We start from the raw sequence: 22,906 nt of genomic DNA on the forward strand, positions 1-22,906 counted from the left end.
TCTGTGCACGCCTACACGAGCCTCTCGTGCTGCTGCCCTTGTAGTGATCCCTAGTTTCCGGTGGTCTCTCACTCTGGTAAAGTTCCGGGTTTGCTGGCATGTCACTTTGCCAACATACCGTAACAGCCCATAGCATGCACAAAGTGAAAGCTGGTGTGTTCTCGGTATTTTCTCCTTGTCACCACTGTAAGGCTTGTGCTCTTGGCTTGTGGCGTCGCATACTGATCCAGTCCAGTCTGAAGAACTGTTTAGAGAGAGAGTTTTTCACGAGAGGATATTTCGAAACTGTGTGGATACTCGTGGAACTAAGGGTTAAGGATGGCGTGGCGGGGTTGTCTTGTGATGTTGGTCGCTGTCTGCCTCGTAACACGGCTCCGATTGGTCACAGCACAGAACGGTAAGCAGTTGGCTCATACTGTCTTCTTCCCTTATCTTGTAAGCATTGTGTATGCGCTACATTTTTATTTGTGGTATTCGACTCAGTGGCACATCTAAGGGGTGGCGCCGGGAAGTGGGATGGAGGGGGGTGGGATGGGCTGCTTCAACTTTTAAGGAACATGTTTTTCAGCAGGATGTATTTGCTGCCAACCTGTATCATCTATGGTTTTAATTACTGAGTCACCCTTATAAGAATCTGACCATTGTTAATAAGCTTTAAGGATTTGGCTTTTTGCCTAATTAGGCTTAATTGTCTGTAAGCCCCCCCCCCCCCCAAAAAAAAAAATCCGGACTATCTCGTGCTCCGGCACAGTGTGCATAGTGTAATTGGTAACGGGCAGGCCTTTTACAGCTCCTCAACTTTTCGCTTATTTTATGCGAAGAGGTGCGAAGTCATATTGCTGTGAATCTAATGCACATTTAACAACATGGGCGTCTGCTGGGGTGTCGATGGGGATGGGGTGGGCAAATGTGCCCCCACCCACCCTCGCAAAATTGATAATTGAGAATATGCTACAGAAAGTACAAGGGTTTTGAGAGCTTTGCCCCCTCTAGAAAATAAATGCCGGCGACGCCCATGATTATATGCTATTATATATAGTATGCCGACTTATCGAGTTTGAAGTCTGTAATAAAATATTTACATTATTTAATACCACAATTTTACCTCTAGTCCCCACTTTTACCTCTAGTCCCTCTAGTATACCCGATAGGGTTGCCGTATACAAGCGACCTGCGCGCAAGATTAGTGAGGTTACTATGTCATGTACCTCGCGGTAATGTCTTCTTAATGTGATCACCCGATTAGTATTTATACATGTAACAACAACAGAGTACGAATTTATCGGTGGAAAAAAGTATATTGGAGCAAAGTGACTTTCCTAGGGACACACCTACTCATCTCTCCGATCATGTCAGCATGCACCCGCATGCAAAATGCTCGACGTTTTGCTTGAACAAACCATGTTTTTAACATCTCTATCCATGTGTCTGAAGCTGTCTAACCGGTTGTCTATTTTGTTGCTTGCATGTATGAATGTTTTGCCAGTGAATGCCCACACATATAATACTGGCCATGGTATTCAAGGTGTATGCGTTAAAGATGATGAGGAATACACGAATACTTTATTGGAAATCTTAATCTTATTTATTTATTTATTTATTTATTTATTTATTTCTGATTTTTTATCAAGGTAGCCTGCTCACATATAATGTGGTCTTCCACGGGGCTCTGAGGCTGATCATATTTATAATTATAAATCTTAATTCAATAGAATCAGCACTGAAACATAGAATCAGCATTGAAACATTTTCGTCAATCACTAGCCGTGGGCAGACATGTTTTTCTGCAAAATTTTTGTTTTTTAGAAGGTTTATTTTGTGGCATAATTTGTTTTTGTTTTTACGCATCAGACCCAATTGATTCTGGGGAGAATGACAGACCCCCATGCGGCCAGCCGCCCGGCATCGAGAACGGCAGCTATGAGGCCTACAACCACGGCGCGTCCGTCTCGTACTCGTGTGACGAGGGGTACCACATCTACATGTTCGGTAGTCGTGAAAGGCACTGCCGGGAGGATGGGAGATGGGACGGCAGCACACCGGTCTGCTCGGGTAAGAAATCTCGTCAGCGTCGGTACATGCTTAAAAAAAAATATTTTTTTTGACCGCCACCGGAACTTCAGCTATATAATCGGCTGGGTGTAAGTTTGACTATTATCTTGTCATTACCACGAGTATGAGTGAAATGTCAAAGATAGGTTACACGGTGAAAACATGTCCCATTTTTCAGAAGGTCCCGTACAGATTCGATCCGGATTCGGGTCAAGTTTGGATATTGACTTGACATTTTCTTTATGTTAAAAAGTTACACTTCTCCAAGCCACTTTTCCTTGCCATTTAACCGCAACCCGGAAAAGTTGTCATTTTGACATGATAATTGTCCTTTTGATAAAGAAAATGTCATTTTGACACCAAAAATGGTTTGTTTATTTCACCCAGAAGAGTGCACTTTCAAATCTGATCCATATTTAGGGACGAATCTTACATGGGACTTTGGCGAGTGCACCTGCTTTCATTGTATCATCAGTTCGCTGGCATTTATTTCATCCAAACAAAAATCAATATTATAAATTTATGCAAAGTTTAACATCTTGTTTTGAGATGAGCGATAACTAAACCCAGTTCGAAATGTGAAAAAAACGCCTGTTGGTTTCATTTTACTTCCTGGTGTTACCTTTTTTGCACGGGAATGTGGTAAAGTGCTCATAATAGGAAAGCGACATGAATGGATCACACTCAGGGCTGTTGACTGTTCGTCAAATTAACCACTTTCCCACCTAAAATATATTTGCCAATAGGCCTCAGTTATGCCTTTGGGCAGCTTTCATGGAGGCCTTAAGCATAGAAATTGCGAAGCACAGAATATAATTATGCTCAGCTGAAACAGGTTACCATACCAGCCATTCCTTTCAATATTGTTACACGATGTGACTATAAAATCTCAGCTGATGCATGTTTTATCGCACAAATTGCTAAGCAGTAGGCCTATGTTTATTTTAACCCGGCGCTCGAGTTTTTGGGATAAAATTTACAAAGAAATTTTCAATCCGTAACCTTTCGTATCTCTTCATTGATTTTTTGTCATCATATTTTTGTTGCCAAACTAACAAAAACTGATAACAATACAAAGTCAACATGAATTTTTTTTTTGGGTTATCAGCTGGGGGATGCTCGGAAGAGGACGCACCCGTCGTACCATTCTCCTCGGTGAATCGATACAACGGAGGAACGGTCCGTTGGCACCGCTGCCACGCCGGGTTCGAGCCCCAGGACCCCGGGTCCACGGTGACCTACTGCGACGGTACGCGCTGGCGCAACCAGCTATCGCGATGCGTGCGAGCGGTGACGTGCGGGGAGGCACCCCGGATCGAGAACGCACAAGTGACGCAAGGCGCAGGCGGACTGGTTACCTACACGTGTCATGAGGGCTACAAGGCGAGACTTGGTGTTAAGAACATACGATGCGGTGCGGATGGGCAGTGGATCGGATCTCCTCCAGTGTGCATACGTAAGTCAAAATGGAAAAAGAAACTGAAATTATTCTGAAATAGCTTATCCCCTCTCTGTCAGCCCCCCCCCCCACCCGAAAAAAGCCAAATGGCCTCTTTATTCGAAGATTTTGTTGTCGGGTTCAGCTCTCATTCTTAATTGCCTGTGTTAATTAACAGATTTTACCTGTGGAAAACTACGCTGTATAGGACACAAAGTCATTCATCTTGGCACAAATACTTCAAAGATGAATTTTCGTTGACTTAAGTCAGAAATGAAGAGTCATTGTTTTCTTCCCAAACCAGGCCAGGGTTGTCGCGTGCCGAGGACTACAGCTGTTCAGAACGGCATCATCAACATCAAGCATTTAGGAGCAATGCTGAAGATCGAGTGCCAGTCTGGGTACGAGATAAGGGGTTCCTCGGTGCTCTTCTGCAACGGCCGGGTGTGGAACGGGACATTACCAACCTGTCAGTTGCAGAGCGGCGGCTATCCTGCCTTGGTACTGAAAGGCGATCGATGTGGTGCTGGTGCACCCAGAGTAGAGAATGCCTACAACCCTGTGTATGTAAATAAATATGATGATGCGTCCAGAAACTTCTTTTACGCTATCACTTACAGATGTCACTATGGCTTTACCTTGCACCCAGCCAACTATGCAGTGTACTGCTCTGCTGGCAACGTTGTTGGAACACTACCAAATTGCCTATGTAAGTAGCCTACGTTCTTTTGATAAAATGCTATAGATGTTTACAACTACCGTCACAGCAGAAATGGCTGCTTTATAAGATTCGAACCGGCTAGCCGACCTGGGTAAGCTGGTGGTATAGAGTGGTGAACACAATTATCTGAACTATAGTATGCAGGAAGTCCTGGGTTTCAGCCGAGTAAGCTTAGCAAAGAGAATACAGTGCTTACAAGCATTGCGTCGGAGAAGGGCAAATCCTCCACTACAAATTAGTTCCCTGATGGTCAACACAAAATGTCCCTCAAAAGCCATTCAAATAAATTAAACATTAAGAATAATTTGACAATTTACAGAATATGCTGTCTAGTTCCAAACAACACTGGAGAAAAAGTAAGAGACCTCACAACATACCTAATGAGATGAAGAATGTCCCTTTCTCTCGTGCCTCTTTGCTACAGCTACTTGTGGTCATCAAAATGGCGGCTGCCAACAGATATGCAGGAACGGAGATCACGGCGCAATTTGCTCGTGCCGGGACGGGTACAAACTAGCTTCAGACGGCAAGACATGCCAAGGTACACATTATTGTTAACCTTCCCACCTTTTTCGGGGCTTTACAGTCATTCTATAGTTAACTTTGACTCTGCTGAATAAACCATTGATGGATTTCTTTCTTAATACATAAATGCAATCAGATTGGCAAAATGTGTCTCTGGCCCAGCTATACGACGATGGCAACCATGATGCGAACGGCACGAGCTTAGAGTTTTGTTACCGGAAACTGATCAAAGACCTTGCCGCTATCTCTGACCACTGGTTGAAATCTCAGGATGCTTATACAAGTGAAATTGGTGCACAGAGAAAAGTCAGAGTTTTAATCTAGTCAATCGTAAGTCAATCAAGAGTTAGTCACAAGTCAATCACAAGTCAGGTTTATACATGAATAATGACAAAATAACGACTTTTTTTCTGCGACGTAACATGAGACTGAATAATAACTTGTAGGTCAGTTTGACTTTTATTGACTCGTGGGGACTTCACAGGAGTCTTGTTTACGAATCTGAAGACAAAAAAACAACGTGTCCAGATTACACGCATAAACACAGAGGAATTATTATCCTTCCTCCATGAGGCGATACAGTGGATTTGTACATCACACAAACGAGATAGCTTTGAACTATTGTTGTTTGTGTCGATCGGTCTTCCCTCTAGATTTCGACGAGTGTTCAACTAACGTTGGCAAAAGACCCTGTCAGCACATATGTTACAACTCCCCGGGAAGTTTTGTTTGCTATTGTCACTCAGGCTACAATTTGGCGCCCAACAAAACCTCTTGTATACGTGAGTTATTTTGATAATTATCTTGTCTGTCTGATGACTCATTCATTCATTCATTCATTTATTCATTCATTCATTCATTCATTCATTCATTCATTCATTCATTCATTCATTCATTCATTCATTCATTCATTCATACAAAACATTTATTTCAGTATTGCTGATTACTATACAAAATGAGCAATGAGTCTGTGAATGAATAACATCAATGACAAACTGGGTGTAGGAACAAAAATATATGAAATTAACCAACAAGGAATGTAAATAATACACACATCTAAGACTCGTTAACAAATAATAAATTATTAAAAACTACATTATGGTGACGTGCAGGAGCCAAAGGCTAATAGCCATGCCAGGGCAAACAAACAAAACAATTTACAAACATAAGTGGACAAACAAGAAACAAAGACAAGAATAATTATCTGAATTCTCTGCAGTGTGTAAATGAATTGAAGTGTGCCTGCCTAACTTGGAGCAAAAAGAAGAAGAGAAAAAGTTAATTTATTCTGAGGTTAATTGGTTGATTTATACTCTCTGTATTCACAATTCATTGTATCAGTAAGCATTGTGATTACCATTGTGCATATTGTCTTATTCAGAGAACCAAGGTAGGTGTAACTGTGGCGAACACGGTAAATGCGTGCACGCATGGGGTGTTGCTGAAAGGTGTCGATGTATTGCGGGATACGAGGCAAGCACGGATGGCTTCCGCTGTCTAGGTAAGTTTCTACGAAACTGAATCCGACCCGACCCGACCCGACCCAACCCGACCGGAGCCGAGCTGAGCCGAGCCGAGCCGAGCCGAGCCGAGCCAACCCAACCCAACCCAACCCATCCCATCCCAACCCAACCGCTCTCGCAGTAGTATACAACCCTTCCAAACCCACCCATCCCAACTGATGTCAATCAAACCCACTGCACGACGTCCCAACTCACCCAATCCATCACTTCACCTAACCTATGATCTCCAAACGTCAACCCAACAGTATCGCCACAAACATCACAAACAAGCCTCACTTCATATGAATTTTACCCCTCGTTTTGAACCAATCTATATATTTCCCCTCATTTGTGATTTCAGCACCCCAATGCGACTGCGGTAGTGGCTCGACTGGCTGCAAGGAGATTGACGGACTAAAGAAATGCACATGTGCCCCGGGGTACAGAACCAGCTCCAATGGCACTGAGTGCAATGGTAAGTTTCATTTCCAAGGTTTCTCAAGGAGCAGAAAAGAACTCAAGACTTCATCAAAGTTTAAGTCAGTGTAGCTTTACTGCTGTTTTCGTTCATTATCTTGTGTCTGCAAGACATGATCCTTGTATTGTTTAACGTAACAAGATATGAAAACTGATGTTTTAAATCTCTGATTTCCCAACAGACATTGATGAGTGCCGAGAGAGCGGGGACGGTCTAGCCGACTGCGAGGCAGCGTGTCGTAATACAGTGGGTTCCTACTATTGCCTATGCCCACAGGAGTGGCTCCGTCTCGCAGCAGACAAACGGACCTGCGAAGGTACTCTTGGATGAAAAAAAAACAACTTAGAGAAATGTTCGAGACAGAGCAACCTAATTTAGACTTTGACAGAGTTGTATAATTACGGAAATAAGTAGAAATAAGTTAGTAAAACGTCTCGACAAAACCAATTGCTGACCCAATGTTACCAGCTCTTATTGATGTATTTAATCTAGAAAAGCCATGTAGCTGCGGCGCTGGCACCGACACTTGCTCCCAGCCCGACGGCCAGAAAATCTGCACCTGCCTTCAGGGCTACAGACCCGCTGAGGATGGGACAAGCTGTGTCGGTAAGTTAACGCAATGTTATAGGGGTGACAGATGTCAGATGACGGCAAAGAATTATTGCAAGCCAATTTTAAGCTTTCGTGAACAATTCTCGATTTCACATTAGCCCTAAAGGTTCATCCCAAAATAACCGGCCAGTTATAAACGTAACTAGGTCTGCTAATATTTTTGCAATATTAGATATTTGCTCAGTCCTCCTAACTATTAGAAATAGTGCTGTCTTTTTTGTGTTACTTTTTGCTCACTTTGGTATCGCATGACGATGAAACAACCGTTTTGGGGTCCATTCTTTTGCCTGTTTTCCTGGCCCTTTGAAGCTCTAATCCTACTGTCTCCTAGTATTAGGATGACTTCTACTGTCCACCTCCCTTTTCTTTATTCCTCTTCGTCCAATTGGTGAACCAAAGCCCTTCCTCTCCATTATTTTTCTTAATCCACAACTCTGACAATCTCTGATTTTCCCAACAGACATCGATGAGTGTCAGGAGAGCGGGAATCGCAGTCTAGCCGACTGCCAGGAAGCGTGTTATAATACCCCGGGCTCCTACCGCTGCTCTTGCCCACCGAGGTGGCTTCGCCTCGCCGCTGATGGACGTTCCTGCGAAGGTAATTTATGGAAACAGTCTTTCGCTTCATCGTTATATGCATGGGTATACTTGTATTTGGAAATTGGAGACACCAAATACAGAGTTTTCAGCAAATAGGCCTACATCCACTCGCTCGTAGCAAACAAAATAAGTTGATTGAATCTTCGATTGATGAAGCAATAATAAATCCTACACACACAAAAACCAGTCTATTTTTTTGAAATTCCTTTGGCGCTTCTTTGTCATCTTTCTGTCTAGCAAAATAATGAATCGTTAAGTAAACAATAAATCCAACACAAAACTATTCATTCTGTTTCTGAAATTCTTTTGGCGGTTCTTTGACATCTTTCTGTCTGTCAAAGTGATGACTCAATCCTTGGTGTTGAGTTTTTCTTGCAATTATTTGAAGATAAAAGATTAGATAATGGCTGATAAGTACGAAAAGTTCTATTTTACCGTGCATGTATAATTTGCTCCACATTTCCTCGTATTATTTATTGAGTCTTATTGTAATGTAATGTCTTTGACCCCTGTTGTCTGTATGTTGGTCAGTCTGTCATTGGTTATTGTTGTGTTTCATATTTGTCTACTGGTTGTCTGTTTTTCTTCAAATTCCTTGAAATCATTTTCTTTCCAGATTCGCATTTAAGTATAGGCATTCCCCTATTAGCTTCGGCTTTTTAAAACCATGCCTCCGTCCTAATACAACTTGTTACTGTTCGCATAATGCCTTTGCTTTGCTTTTGATGGAAATAAATGTTACTGAAAAATGCCATGTAGGTCTAGCTATAGTTGCTTGTGGTATGCACTACAAAAATCCATAATCCATTTTCGAAATTTCTTGATATTGCTTTTTTATCGTCCTTGTGTCGAATAACTACTCTATACCTGGTTGGTATTCTTGTTTCAACGATTTCGAGGGAAAAAAGGATAAGTTTTAAGTTGAGTTAAACAGTGACGACAAGTTCTGAAAGACAATTGTTCTTTTGGTAGAAATGCCATGCAGTTGCGGGCGATACTCCACTTCTTGCTCCCAACCCGACGGCGTCAAGATATGTACATGCGCTGACGGCTATAAGCCCGCTCCCAACGGTGCCAGTTGCGTCGGTAAGTTGGGACTTCAAAATTAACAATCAGCCATGAGGCTTTCTAGTTGGGGTTTCTAGAAATAGTGCTGTCTTTTTTGTGTTACTTTTTGCTCACTTTGGTATCGCATGACGATGGAACAACCTTTTTGGGGGTCCATTCTTTTGCCTGTTTTCCTGGCCCTTTTTGGCTCTAATCCTACTGTCTCCTAGTATTAGGATGACTTCTATTGTCCACTTCCCTTTTCTTTATTCCTCTTTTGTCTAGTTGTTTAACCTATAGGCCTAAGCCCTTCCTCTCCATTTTTTCTTAAACCACAACTCTGATAATGTCTGATTTTCCCAACAGACATCGATGAGTGTCAGGAGAGCGGGAATAGTCTAGCCGACTGCCAGGCGGCGTGTTATAATACCCAGGGCTCCTACCGCTGCTCTTGCCCACAGAGGTGGCTTCGCCTCGCCGCTGATGGACGTTCCTGCGAAGGTAATTTATGGAAACAGTCTTTCGTTATATGCATGGGTATACTTGTATTTGGAAATTGGAGACTTTTTTAATGAGTTTCAGAAAAATAGGCCTACATCCACTCGCTCGTAGCAAACAAAACAAGTTGATTGAATCTTCAATTGATGAAGCAATAATAAATCCTACACACACACAAAAATCAGTCTATGTTTTTGAAATTCCTTTGGCGCTTCTTTGTCATCTTTCTGTCTAGCAAAATGATGACTCGTTTAGTAAACAATAAATCCTACACAAAATTATTCATTCTGTTTCTGAAATTCTTTTGGCGGTTCTTTGACATCCTTCTGTCTGTCAAAGTGATGACTCAATTCTTGGTGTTGAGTTCTTCTTGCAATCATTCGAAGATTAAAGATTAGATAATGGCTGATAAGTACGAAAAGTTCTTTTTTACCGTGCATGTATAATTTGCTCCACATTTCCTCGTATTATTTATTAAGTGTTATTGTTATGTAATGTCTTTGACCCCTGTTGTCTGTATGTTGGTCAGTCTGTCATTGGTTATTGTTGGGTTTCATATTTGTCTACTGGTTGTCTGATTTTCTTCAAATTCCTTGAAATCGTTTTCTTTCCAGATTCGCATTTAAGTATAGGCATGTATCTATTAGCTTCGGCTTTTTAAAACCATGCCTCCGTCCTAATACAACTTGTTACTGTTCGCATAATGCCTTTGCTTTGCTTTTGATGGAAATAAATGTTACTGAAAAAAATGCCATGTAGGTCTAGCTATAGTTGCTTGTGGTATGCACTACAAAAATCCATAATCCATTTTCGAAATCTCTTGATACTGCTTTTCTATCGTCCGTGTGTCGAATAACTAATTACCCGATACCTGGTTGGTATTCTTGTTTCAACGATTTCGAGGAAAAAAAGATAAGTTTAAAGTTGAGTTAAACAGTGACGACAAGTTCTGAAAGACAATTGTTCTTTTGGTAGAAATACCATGCAGTTGCGGGCGATACTCCACTTCTTGCTCCCAACCCAACGGCGTCAAGATATGTACCTGCGCTGGAGGCTATAAGCCCGCTCCCAACGGTGCCAGTTGCGTCGGTAAGTTGGGACTTCAAAATTAACAATCAGCCATGAGGCTTTCTAGTTGGAGTTTCTTTAGACGCATAACTACCTATCTGCTGGGATTACTGTTTCGATTTTTTGGGTGGTATTTTCCTCACGTATAAATTATGCTCGGCTAAAATGGAAGGTAATAAAAGTAGTAAATTCTGTGTTTTATATGTGAATCTTTATGAGGAATAATGTTGAATGTTGTAAGGTTATGTAACTCAATAGTCGTTTCTCCAAAAACGTATAAGAATTTGAAGAGCCGAAACTCGTCGAAATTAGGTGTACTTTTATAACTGCCGTTTTACATGCCACAGTGAAAATTGCGATTTTTGAATTGTCAAAAAATAACTTTATAATCGTACATCTTTTTGTCTGTCCGCTTATAGGCATGATAATTTCCTTTTCTGAAACTAATCATTTTCACTGATTTGTGTCATTTGAAACCGTGATTTATAGATCGCAACGAGTGTGTGGAGTCCAATCCCTGCCAGGGACAGTGCACCAATACGTGGGGTTCCTATAACTGTAGATGTACAGCGTCTGGGTACCGACTCGCCGCTGACCGTCACAGCTGTGAAGGTGACCATTATTTTTCCATATTTGACATGAAGTCAAAAAGAAATACGCTTAACATTGAAAACGAAATTGCTAAATTGCACTTAATAGGCCGAAGTCTACTTTCAGATGTGATATTCATCAATCTCAGGCCAAAATTTGTCGTTCTGTTAAACTTTTTCGATTTTGATTCATTTGCTGTGCAGACATTGACGAGTGTCAGAATTCCAGGTCACATGACTGCCAACACGCATGCGTGAATGTCCCCGGCACCTATCGCTGCGACTGTCCCCCTGGCAACATCCTGATGCCTGATGGGAGATCATGTCAAGGTAAGCACGCCCTCATCGGTCAAAGGTCAATAGACGATTCCATTTTCTTTTCCCAATTCATTGCGGCAGTATTCACTCATTCATCATTGCCAATCCCTTAAGTTTAAGTACATGTAGGCCTATACCGTGCAAAAATGGAAAACACTGAATTATCAAGAGACACAGCCAAAAACGAATTGAAGATATTTCGATATTGATTTCTTATGGTTGGAATCTACGCTACTTTGTCAAACTTGTTATGATCCACATTTCAATGTATTCAAACTGGTGCCCTTAATACAATCCATGGTGCTGAATAATTGCAAACTATTGACAAAATCTATTTGCTGTCTTCGACCCGATTCAGAATGCAGACCCAACTCGTACCGCAGCGCCACCGCCAACGAATGTCTGGAGTGCCCGGCCCATTCGCGAACCATCGGCAGGGGTAAGGCTTCGATCCGGGACTGCCTGTGCTCGCCCGGCTACGCCGGAGACTACACCCGTGATACACCCTGCAAAGGTAAAAAAGAAAAACAAAATTACTCTTAAAAAAAAAACACTTCCAGAGTTCTGACATACTATTCCCTTATTCAGTTTCCCTCTGTTTTGAAAACTTGCCTATTCCCCTTTTAAAGAGGTAGAATAGCCAGTGTTACTGTCCTCTGATTTTGTTAAAATCAATCGTAGATTTATTAAATCAAATCAGTGATATTCCTACTGTTTTTCGTTATCTAGATCTCAGTTATTTGCCGCAATTTCAAATATCAGTCATCATGCATGTAAAATAAACCTTTTGCCAAACCCTCTAGATACAAACACGCAAGCTGAAATACTATATAACACCTCTCTTCCGATGAGCTGTTGAATCACCCTAACTTTTGAGTTTCTCCCTAACTCTTTCGATTGAGATATTGACGAATGTGAGCAGGACAACGGGGGATGCAAGCAGCACTGCATCAACACACCGGGCAGCTTCTACTGCGCATGCCCGAACGGCTACATGCTGATGGACGATGGGAAGACGTGCCAAGGTGACTGCATTATTTTGTCCTTTAAGTTTATGGCTTTTATGGGAATGAAAATGGTGATGCTGCTAATGTTAATGCTCATGATGATGAACTTGATGTTGATGATGCTAGTGACAAAGTCGGTGACATTGACAGAAGCGACAGATGTGGCAAGAACCATGAGAATGACATTGACAGTGCTGTGGTGTTCCATTCAAACTTTCCTGACAAGGAACATGGTACTTGTGTTCTTGGGCAAGACACTTTCCTACAATTGCCTCTCTCCACCCAGGAGTTTAAATGGGTACCTGTGAAGGTAGAGACCAGAATGTGCTGATCTCCAGCTGCTGCAGAAAAAAAATGGTCTCATGGCCTGATGAACATGCATGGGTAGTGTAAAGTAAAGTGCTTTGAGATCTTTGGTATAAGCGATTATAAGCACCACATTACAACCAAAAATATGACCTCTAGCAGATGAAACACTTTAAAGTAATAAGTTATACCTCTGGGAGACCTGTGGAATTAGGGAGACATTTCAATGTCTCCCTAATGCCTCAGCTCCTATAAGAGGCAACATTTTATCGTCGCAAATAGGCTAAATCGATTAGTAAAATTTTTCCAAATTCGCAAAAATACCAAGGATAAAGTAAATTTGGGGTTAGTGGTCATTTAAGTTGGAAACAAATGTGTGCACAAGTCTGTGGGAATGTCTCCCAAGTGACCCATTATCGGTAATATTATTATAGCAAAATGTGATATTATTAATGACAGTGACGATGAAGATTACCACAATTTAGATGCTGACGAAGACATTAAAGACAACGACAATATCAACAAATTATTGACATCGATGAAAAATGGAACTAAGCATGTATCCACAATTAAGCTGGTAAAGAAAGAAAGAGTTTAAGAGTTTATAACAACGGTGCCCACTTTTCAGACCGCGACGAATGTTCTCAGAGTAATGGCGGCTGCCAGCACCAATGCTTCAACACGGAGGGTAGCTTCGTCTGTGACTGTAACGATGGTTATACCGTGGATCCCTCTGATCCCTACCTCTGTGCCGGTGAGTATTGGACCATACGATCCTACCGATTCTAACTTCGAATTTGACTTCGCAACACCACTATGACATTCAAATTAAAGCTATAGTCCATCATTTGCAACTATCCAAAAAGTAACTGACGTAATTATTGTTGAGAAACATACTTGGTTGAAAGATAGCAAGGGGACTACACTCCCTGTGAAATTATTCTTTCTGACATGCTGTCATTTTGAAGAAATCAACGAAAGAAGGCCTTTCCAGCATCGCGTAGCTGCAATCGGCTCAGTGAGACCGTGTCTCGGACGCTGAATTCAGGCTCATTTCAAAACATGATTCAGTAACTTTTGATTTAAAATCGAGATCCTAGAAGTTTTTCTCGAAATATACAGCTAAAGCTGAACTGAAACTTCATCAGGTTAATTGTTCAACACCATGTATTCTTTAGATTTGAGAACTTCTGTTGCTTGAAACAAACAAAATGCACAAATTACAAATGATGGACTGTTACTTTAAATTGAATAAAGTAAATCTATGGCTCCCTGGACGTCTATTTCATTAATTGGAAACAAATTCACCCAGTGACTGTTGAAGTGAAATAAAATCATGATCAGCCAGTTTAAGCTATTATACTTAATTATAGGGATCCAGTACAACACTGTGTCCATTACCAAAACTAAATATTAGTCTGGATAATAATTCTAAATTTGTCAAACCACAAAACTTCTAAGAGCGTTTCATTTTCGTGAATTAAAGACCAAAACACTTTCAAATCAAAGGGGGTACGAAAGTTTATGAATACAGTTGCCATTAATGTTCACCTTGATCTTGAAAATAGGAATACAGGAAAAGGCTTTTCAGTTTATATTTTGAGAGTTTTTTCGCTTTTTTTTGGTAGACGTAAACGAGTGCGAGACGGACATTCACGATTGCCAGCAGGTCTGCCTGAACTTTCCCGGCGGGTTTCACTGTCAGTGCGACGACAATTCCGTACTGGCTGCGGACGGCAAGACATGCAACCGTGAGTTGCTCACCACTTTCCGCTAACACCGGCCACAAAGTGTTACATTTACACCATGTTGTTTCTATATTGAACCACTTCTCCATGGTTTACCGAACTGTATTAATTTTACACTGGCAACTTCATATTGTCGTATACCATGTGCCCCACCCATCCCGTTCGTAAGTGTGACGTCATTTGAACTTAAACCACGCCCACTACACACGGAGTAGCATTGGAAATCACTGGAACCGGAAGTAGTGCACAGTGGCGAGTTTAGCCAATGGGTGCAAGTAATCAGCTGTGCGTGCGCGTATATGACGCAGTCACTTACGAACCGGATAAAATACTTAACTCTGTCCTATGCCCGCCCCTTGATGTTTCGACCAATCACAGCCATGATTGTGTAACCGAATGTTGCCCACTTGCAAAGTGGGCGTGGCCTATTGCCACATCCCGTAATAGTCAATAGGCATGTTACTCAACCAACTCATCTTAATAAAGATTTTCAACTCTATTAACTGAAATGACAACTTTTCCCCCCACATTTTCCCCCTACACTTTATTCGTATATTTTCCAGCTGTGACGTGCAGCCCATTGGTCCTGTCGGAAAACATGAAGGTGTCCCCTAGAGACCGTTGTCTTGGTACCCACGCTACCAATCAGCTCATAGGTATGGAATCGATGCAAAACCGTATTTAAAAAAAAATATTATTAAATGTATTGCAACTTGGTTTATTTTCTTGGCGTTAAAATCAGCGATCTGTGTAAGCTGGTAGTGCTTTCAATTTTATTTGACATTTATTGGATAACTGATCATTTTACTTTTTTTTCGATTTATTGTTTCTTCATAAGGGCTTCGTTGCGTTCGTTTTACAAGTTTGTTGCAATAAAAAGGCTAAAATGAAAGAAATGTAAGACCTCAATATAAATTTTAAAAAGTTCATAAAATGATGTTATTAAAAACAGAATGTGAATATTAAATAATTAAGTTTCGCACAATGTGAAGCCAAAACACAAATCAGTCCAGTTCCCTTGTCATAGTATTTTTGAATGAAATAATCATTCCAAATTGATCAGAACATCAAGCGTCTATTTGATCGTTTGCTGTAGTTGGAACCACGTGCCGACTCGGCTGTAAGAATGGTTACGAGCTGCAAGGAAACGCCAGGAAGACGTGCCAGAATACCGGCCGGTGGTCGGGCGAGCCGGTAGCCTGCAACCGTAAGTCTAACATGTTTCATGAACTTATCACCGGGGATTTTCCACAAAGCCGTAGACATGAACTTGCGTTTTGCAGTAATGTTCTACCCCCAGCGTTCATTAATGGTCATCTTGGGTCGATATTGTACACACTTCAAAGTGGGCAATTGCTGCTGAACTTGTTGCCCAGCGTTGGCCACTTTTGGCCAAAATCTCTTTACAAAAACTGTTAACGTACTCAAATTAACAAGTTATTTAAGTACATGTTATTCTGTTTGCCGGTTGCTATAAAACTACCCAACATTATTTCATACCAGCAGGTTTACAGTGTATGGTCACCCTAATGTGACCAACTTTTCACAGAATGGTAAAATTTCGTATTTTGGAAAACATTGAAACGCATGTGGCCGATCAGAGCCACCTTATTTGCCGTGATCTCTATTTTTCAAGTAATAGAAGTAATTTCACACCATTTGCCGGTAGTTATAAAAATATACCCGACGTTATTTCATACCAGCTGGTTTAAAGTGTATGGTCGCCCTAATTTGACCAACTTTACCGGCATGATGCAATTTCGTATCCTGAAAAAAATAAAACGTATGTGGCCGATCAGAGCTACCCTACTTGCCATGATCTGTTTCTTTCTGCAAAGCTGGGAACTGACGGAAAACAACGGCATAGCATGAAGCCAACGAATTTTATCAAACAACATGATATCGGTGAATTTTGTGCTAGGCCTCCTAACTCCAACCCCATTTCCAACCCGAACCCGAAACCCAACCAGATAATCGTGAAAAATATTAGGCCTACCAAGAGTGAGAACCGTTTGCCTACTTTATAATTGCTCTCTTTGCCATGCATGTGAACCTTCAAATCTTATCAGATTGAGATTAGCAGAGGGAAATTACCATCAGCGGTAACGGTACATTGTGGGAAACTGTTCCATTGAAAGTGAAAGTCCAACAGTTGGAGATAAAAAAACACAATATCTTGCCAGACTTGAAAGTTTGAATCCGGGTGGATAGGGAAGTAAATCAGTGCTAAAAAAACATGGGGCTTCCGTTCTGTGAGAAACATCCGTGTTTATTGCATACAGAAAATAAGAATACAATAGGCACTTATCATTGTTATCTTGGATTTCAAAAGTAAATTTCCTTGTGCTTTTAACGACTTTTATTTGTTCCTCGTGTGTGATAATACAGGATTTTCCTTAAACATGCCTGGATGAAAAACAGAACGAAAAATTAGGTCAACGAAGACTTCTGGCATTTGCTAACTAGGTCGACTAGCTTAGAAGCGGTCACAATTATTGCAAGGCCCCACCTCTCACCTCCAAGATATCAAGTTTGAATATTCCAAGTTTGAAATAATGCCATGATATTCATTTAGTTCCTTAAAACACATTTTACAGTAGATGTATTAAGTGAAAACGGCATAGAAGCGGTAATCTGCCAGGCGTGTAATTCTTGATCCCCAATAAAAACAAATTCGATTAGAGAAAAGTCGTAAAAAATCGACTTAAGGTGAGAAACTGGCATCGTTGTTTTAAATACCCATTTTCAGATACGGATTAATTCACGTATAATAAACTCATATAACTTGTCATTGTGTTGACTTTGAATTGTGTACATATTAATCTTGGATGACTATTCGAAAACAAAAGGACACTGAGGTGTGGGAATCTGTACGCACATGCGCAGGTCACACGGAGGCAAAATTCTCACGGGAGTAATATCATCACGACACACGTGAAAGAGTCTAATAATGCCTCCTTGTGTTGCTGTGTAGCTGTACGTTGTCCAGCGCTACAGCATCCCGATCACGGCCTGGTGAATCCGCCATCGTGCCTGCAGGACGGCGAGATCGAGTTCAGGGGCATCTGCGCCTACTCCTGCGATGAAGGCTACACGCTGGTTGGCTCTTCCCTGACGAATTGCCAGGCAAGCGGGGAATGGTCCAATGAGAAGCCGTCTTGCAGTGAGGGTGAGACTTTCCCATTTCCAAACCGTCGGTTTTATTTCGGCTTCATCTCAGAATTCAGACTGATCATTTAGAATGTTCTTAATGTCCAAATTAAATGGAAATACTGTGAAATTTGATTCGAACGTCCCAACACAAGGGTCCATTGCTGTCTTGTTCCCCGACGATGGGAAGAAAAAGAGAGTGACCAGTGTCGAATGTACCAGACTGTTTGGGAGTATGATACTTTATAACGGGGTATTATTGGAAAATGGGTTAGCAGAAAATCAGAAAATGTAATTAGGCCGATTAGTTTGTAATGTGCACATTCCACACAAAGAATGTAGTTCAATTCCCAAATGTAGGGAACCTTACATTTTCGCGTAATTGTTCAATTTGTAATGAAAGGCACTTGGTTGTCATAAGTCATCCCAAGTCATCGCAAGTCATTACAAGCCAACCACTAGCATGTCCAAAGTCAAACTAGACAAGGCCTACATGTAGCCTATTCGAATAGACTGTGACAAACACATTATTTTTGTGGCTTGACTTGTGACCTGATATTGTGATTGACTTCAATAATTGTGATTGTTCGTTTCACAACTTTGCCTTTTCACTCTTGTCTCTTTTGCAATGACCATAGTTTCCGAGATAACTTGCCCTCGGGACGTGTCCGTAGTGCTGGAGCCAGGCGAATCACACGCCGTAGTCGACCTGCCCAAGCCGGTGCACACCTTGGACCGGCTAGAGTCCAGCGTACCGGCCGTCGGTCACCCGTTCCCGGCCGGTAGGACCGCGGTCACCTACACGGCCTGGAGCAACTCCACGGAATCTTTGGCCACGTGCTCTTTTACCGTTATCGTCACAGGTATGAGTCGTATCCTCTCTGTTGATATTTGCCAGGTTTGCAACAATGTTGCTAGCATTATGATTTTTTAGTGATCCCTGGCTTCATGGCATATGGGATAATGGCTTCTGACCAGCACCTTTGAATAAGGATCTTGACTAACTGGGCAAGTGCCAACATAGGGCTGGATTACTCCGTTGGTAGAGCACATGTACGGTGTTTATGAGGTCGCGGGTTCAACCCCCCCCCCCCCCTCCAGTCAATTTTATAATTTTACCACAGGGTCTGATTTTAATGGCAGTTGCCCAACATTACAAGGCCAAAAGTATTTGAAACGTAAAGGGTTATCTAAATAAAGAAAATAATAGTTTAGATAGGAGCAAGTGATGCTTGCTGCGCTCCTGTACCCCAGTCAAAATCGGCAGAGGGAGTTCAGTTTATCGGTGTCATTTTGTTTTCCATTTCATCTTTGACATCTTCAGATGAGGAACCGCCAGTCTTCGAGTTCTGCCCGGAGTCCTTCACCGTGAACACCCAGGAGCAGTACCCAGAGATCGAGTGGGAGCCCCCGGTGGCCACCGACAACGTCGCGGTGGTGGGGAACAACACATGGATCGTGAGTCAACACATTTTCAAACCTCATATGCAAACATACATTCGGATGAGTGATAAAACAGCTGTGACCACAACTTCCCTGCTTTGTCTGTTGACCCAGTTTGACTAGTCACAGTGCTTGCTTGACATAGATCTGACTGCTGGTGACTAGAAGTACAGCAAGGGAAGTGGAAGTGAATTTTGACTTAACTTGTTTGCCTTTTGTATTATAGATTCGGGGGGGGGGGTGTTCTGGTGATGAATTTGGATGGATACAAAAATGGAATTTAGAGAAATCCATTTGTATTACAACAAAACTGAGCAAACATTTACAAAACTTGGGGAACTGCAAAGAAATCACTCACTCGTTGGACCTTGTTCTCTTGCTTGTCGTGTAGTCACCGGAAGGCCGTTTCACGTGGGGCACGTACACCGTCCTGACCGACGTCCGCGATGCGGCAGGCAATTCAGCCACCTGCAAGTTCAGCATATCCATCCAGAGTACGTATTATATTTGTATATTTTATTTCATTCTTCTAATTTTTTTTTCATTCAAATTTTCACATTCTGTTTTAAATTCTTCTTCCTCTCTACAAAACAGCCGTCGAGTGCGGCAAACCGAACGGCCCGCTGAACGGGAATAGCGGCTGCTCTGATTGGATGTTCGGCAAGATCTGTGAGCCCCGCTGCAACCAATCATATTACTTCTTTGACGGACCCCCGGAAAACGTGTACCTGTGCGGCTTCAATGGCGAGTGGTCGCCTTCGCGGGAGGTACCAGACTGCAGTCGTAAGTATTACCGATTCAATATTAAATCAATATATCACAATATTAAATCAATAATTCACACACATTAAAATATGTGTGAATTATTTCTATCTAACATTCATTTCAAATAAGATAATGTCAATATGCTATTTTCCTGATTTAATAGCTTACAGTTACCTCGGCAACCAGACAACTTGCCCGACTGGTACTGAGTTGAAGTCGTTCACAGCGCTTGAAGACCCTGTGTGCAGTAAGTAACATTATATTTTTATTAACTTTATTGAATTGCCAAAAATTCGCAATATTTGCTTCAAAATGGAACACTTCTGTAGCTCCTTTCATAAACACATGTCAGGACCAATGGATATTCAAACTCATAGTCATCAATTTCTGAAGTACATGTAATAAGTAAGGCAGACACCGAAGTCACAGGCTAGTTAAAATCATGCAAATTTCTGTGAAATGTTTTTTTTTTAAATAACAAATTCTAGTTAAGTGAAAAAAAAATGTCACAGTCAAGTCAATCGAAGTATACCAGAAAATGTATACAGGAGCAAAAGCATTAAATCTCCACCAAAATGTGTTTCTCAACAGTTGCTTGCCCTCGTGGTATGTACTACTCGGCCGCAGCGGGCTCGATGCCCTCTTGTCTGCCGTGTGCCACGGGGACCTATCAGGGGGGATTCGGTCAGGAGTCCTGCATGTCCTGCCCGGCCGGTCAAACCACCGCCACGGAAGCCGCCATAAGCAGCAGCGAATGCTTCCTAATTGAAGGTTAAGACGAGATGCCTTATCATTCGGCATATCATTTTTTTAAATAGCCGGGAAAACGTATATTAACATTCTCAGTATCATCAATGACACATCCTTTTTTTGTCGTTTCAGACGTGACAACAGTGGCAACGACCACGACAGCCACAGCAGGGAACACGACCACGACCCAACTAGCTGGCCCGGTCCCGTTGAACGAGGATGGTGTGAACTAGCTTTCAGGGCATCCCATCGTCACGATGGATCTTGCCAACTCTAAGAAACTCGAACATTATCATAGCTAAAAACACATTAATAAGAATTGCATGTGTCCATTTTATGTTACACAGAAAATAAACTTCCATTAACAATAAAAGTATATGAAGTTATATGAATGTACTACGAATGTTTTATGAAGTATATGAATGTACTTGACGATTATGTAATAATAAGTAAGTTTAACCAACAGTACAACTCCATGCTTTTTTTTTAATAAGAGAGTTGCCATGCAGTTATATTAATATTGAATTTCCTATTGCATTAATGGTTACATTCTATGCAAACCCATTTTTTTATGGTTATAAATGTTTTGACTGCGTTCTTCACGGTGCTGATAAAAAACATGTAGGAGATAATGTCTTTTCCTGATGTGTACTTCTGTGAAATCTAAGAGTCAGGGTGAGAGGGTACATTTTTGATGGGTCGCCTGTTCTCTGGAGGTCGGCTGAAGACTGACCTCGAACAGTGAAAGTACATGTACACGAAAGTACATGAAAGTACCTGAATGTACTTTGGGTTGCCTGTTCTCTGAAGGTCGGCTGTAGACTGACCCCGAACATTAAAGTACTTGTGTGTTGATAGGAAAGAGAGTTTCAGTCGGCACTTATACCGTTTAACATGAGGAGAAAACATTACCAATGATGCAAAGGCATGTCAAGGTTGTAGCTATGCCAAAGTGGCTCTAGCTGGAAACTTTTCTGATGGGTGCAACTTGTAGGCCTAAGAGTTGAGAATTGGTAGCGATTTCCAAACAGACCCCCCCCCCAAAAAAAATAGAGTACGCGACTGCAAGAATCTTAGACGTCTCTTGTTAACAAAACACTGATTCCATCTAAACCCACACAGCACTGCAAGGCAAAGTTCGTCCTGGGGTAAACTAAATAAAGATGCCCAAATATTTTTGGGGGGTGATTTCTGCTCATATTTTGCACACAGCGCGGATGTTTCTGTATCGTCAGTATCTATATAAAGGCAAAGCATTCTTCAATTTCTGACAGTGAAGTTAGGGACAATATGTTTATATTACTGGCACTTTTTATGCTGTGCTTGTTTTTTTATTTGTTTATATTTACTTCATAGACGCAAGCCAAAGCACTGATCTTGCGGGTGTTTTTTTTCCTTTAGGGGAATTAGTGGATGCATTTGAGGAAATCCTTTTCATCGGTTGAGATAAAAACTTCCTGGGCCAATATAGACATCTTTGTTGTATACTTAACAAACGTCAAAAAATAAAAGTACCAGATAATTACGAAATACCTTTGACTGCAAGTGACTAATAGTCTCCAGCATCCTGTGAAATCATGGCACCTGGTGTCTTGTCGTTTTTAAGAAAAGCTGAATATATTCTTGTATCAATTTTCAACGATTATTGGCAGACTTTTTGCTAATACTGTCCCCAATTTACCAAAATTATTTAGGTCCATATTTTGTTTGCAATCGTTTAAACATCCGTGAACGGGTGCAAGCTAGTCTGGTTCCCTGACCTGACAATCCTGAAAATGGCTATTTTCAAATTACTATAAATCACTCCGTTTTGCCTTAAGTATAGGGTCAGTGATGCGGACTGCATTTCCAGCATCTATGAACACAAACTTTTAAAAGGTCAGTGTATTTGCATTAAAATAGTGAACCACACATCCATCCATTTCTGAAAATTACAGCAAAAGCAAAAGTTGTACATGTATATTCCCTTTAAACTTGTATGTATATTGCTTAAAGTCATCTAAATAAAATTTTCTGGAAAAAAAACCCAAGTCGGAATTTGCTGTCGTATTTTTTTGCTGCTTGGTACATATACTTTTAAATCTTATAGGCCTTTGAGAAAAACGATACATTAGAAGTTGAGTATAACTAAGTCACCCCGCGGTAAAATCACAAAAGGGTTGTTAAGATGGCCCCTGTATAGAATCCGGTAAACGAGGGAAAAACGCGGATGTTTCTTCAATTCTTAACAAATGAAATGACCTCCAAAAGGTTTAACAGAGAAAGTGCAATCACACGAGGCACGTGTC

At 41.4% G+C, this 22,906-nt stretch overlaps 1 protein-coding gene across 5 annotated transcripts; it reads left to right on the forward strand.

The window, feature by feature from the left end:
* Positions 1-294: 294 nt before the first annotated feature.
* On the forward strand, positions 295-22,648 carry LOC119729316 (sushi, von Willebrand factor type A, EGF and pentraxin domain-containing protein 1-like). 5 transcript variants are annotated; one of them, XM_038201938.1, is made up of 30 exons: positions 295-397; positions 1,852-2,052; positions 3,161-3,508; positions 3,795-4,199; positions 4,636-4,752; positions 5,390-5,518; positions 6,118-6,237; positions 6,600-6,713; positions 6,898-7,032; positions 7,209-7,322; positions 7,789-7,926; positions 8,901-9,014; positions 9,342-9,476; positions 10,449-10,562; positions 11,031-11,153; positions 11,336-11,461; positions 11,808-11,963; positions 12,352-12,474; positions 13,391-13,516; positions 14,391-14,513; positions 15,074-15,166; positions 15,607-15,717; positions 17,485-17,679; positions 18,299-18,523; positions 18,985-19,118; positions 19,495-19,597; positions 19,698-19,886; positions 20,032-20,115; positions 20,460-20,639; positions 20,751-22,648. In XM_038201938.1, exons 1-30 carry the CDS (start codon positions 319-321, stop codon positions 20,849-20,851), a joined length of 4,455 nt encoding a protein of 1,484 aa, XP_038057866.1. In that variant the 5' UTR covers positions 295-318; the 3' UTR covers positions 20,852-22,648. The 5 variants fall into 5 exon arrangements, with proteins under 5 accessions (XP_038057866.1, XP_038057867.1, XP_038057869.1 ...); XM_038201939.1 differs by lacking the exon at positions 14,391-14,513; XM_038201941.1 differs by lacking the exons at positions 9,342-9,476; positions 10,449-10,562.
* Positions 22,649-22,906: the final 258 nt, after the last annotated feature.

The sequence above is a fragment of the Patiria miniata genome, unplaced genomic scaffold (assembly GCF_015706575.1).
Source record: "Patiria miniata isolate m_02_andy unplaced genomic scaffold, ASM1570657v1 HiC_scaffold_20, whole genome shotgun sequence".
Taxonomy (NCBI): Eukaryota; Metazoa; Echinodermata; class Asteroidea; order Valvatida; family Asterinidae; genus Patiria; species Patiria miniata.

Bases quoted from the DNA above. Each gene is read 5' to 3' on its own strand.
- LOC119729316 (XM_038201938.1), top strand. From the start codon at position 319: ATGGCGTGGCGGGGTTGTCTTGTGATGTTGGTCGCTGTCTGCCTCGTA. The intron at 7,323-7,788 runs GTAAGTTAACGC...TTTTCCCAACAG, and splicing joins GGATGGGACAAGCTGTGTCG to ACATCGATGAGTGTCAGGAG. The intron at 11,964-12,351 runs GTAAAAAAGAAA...CTTTCGATTGAG, and splicing joins CCGTGATACACCCTGCAAAG to ATATTGACGAATGTGAGCAG.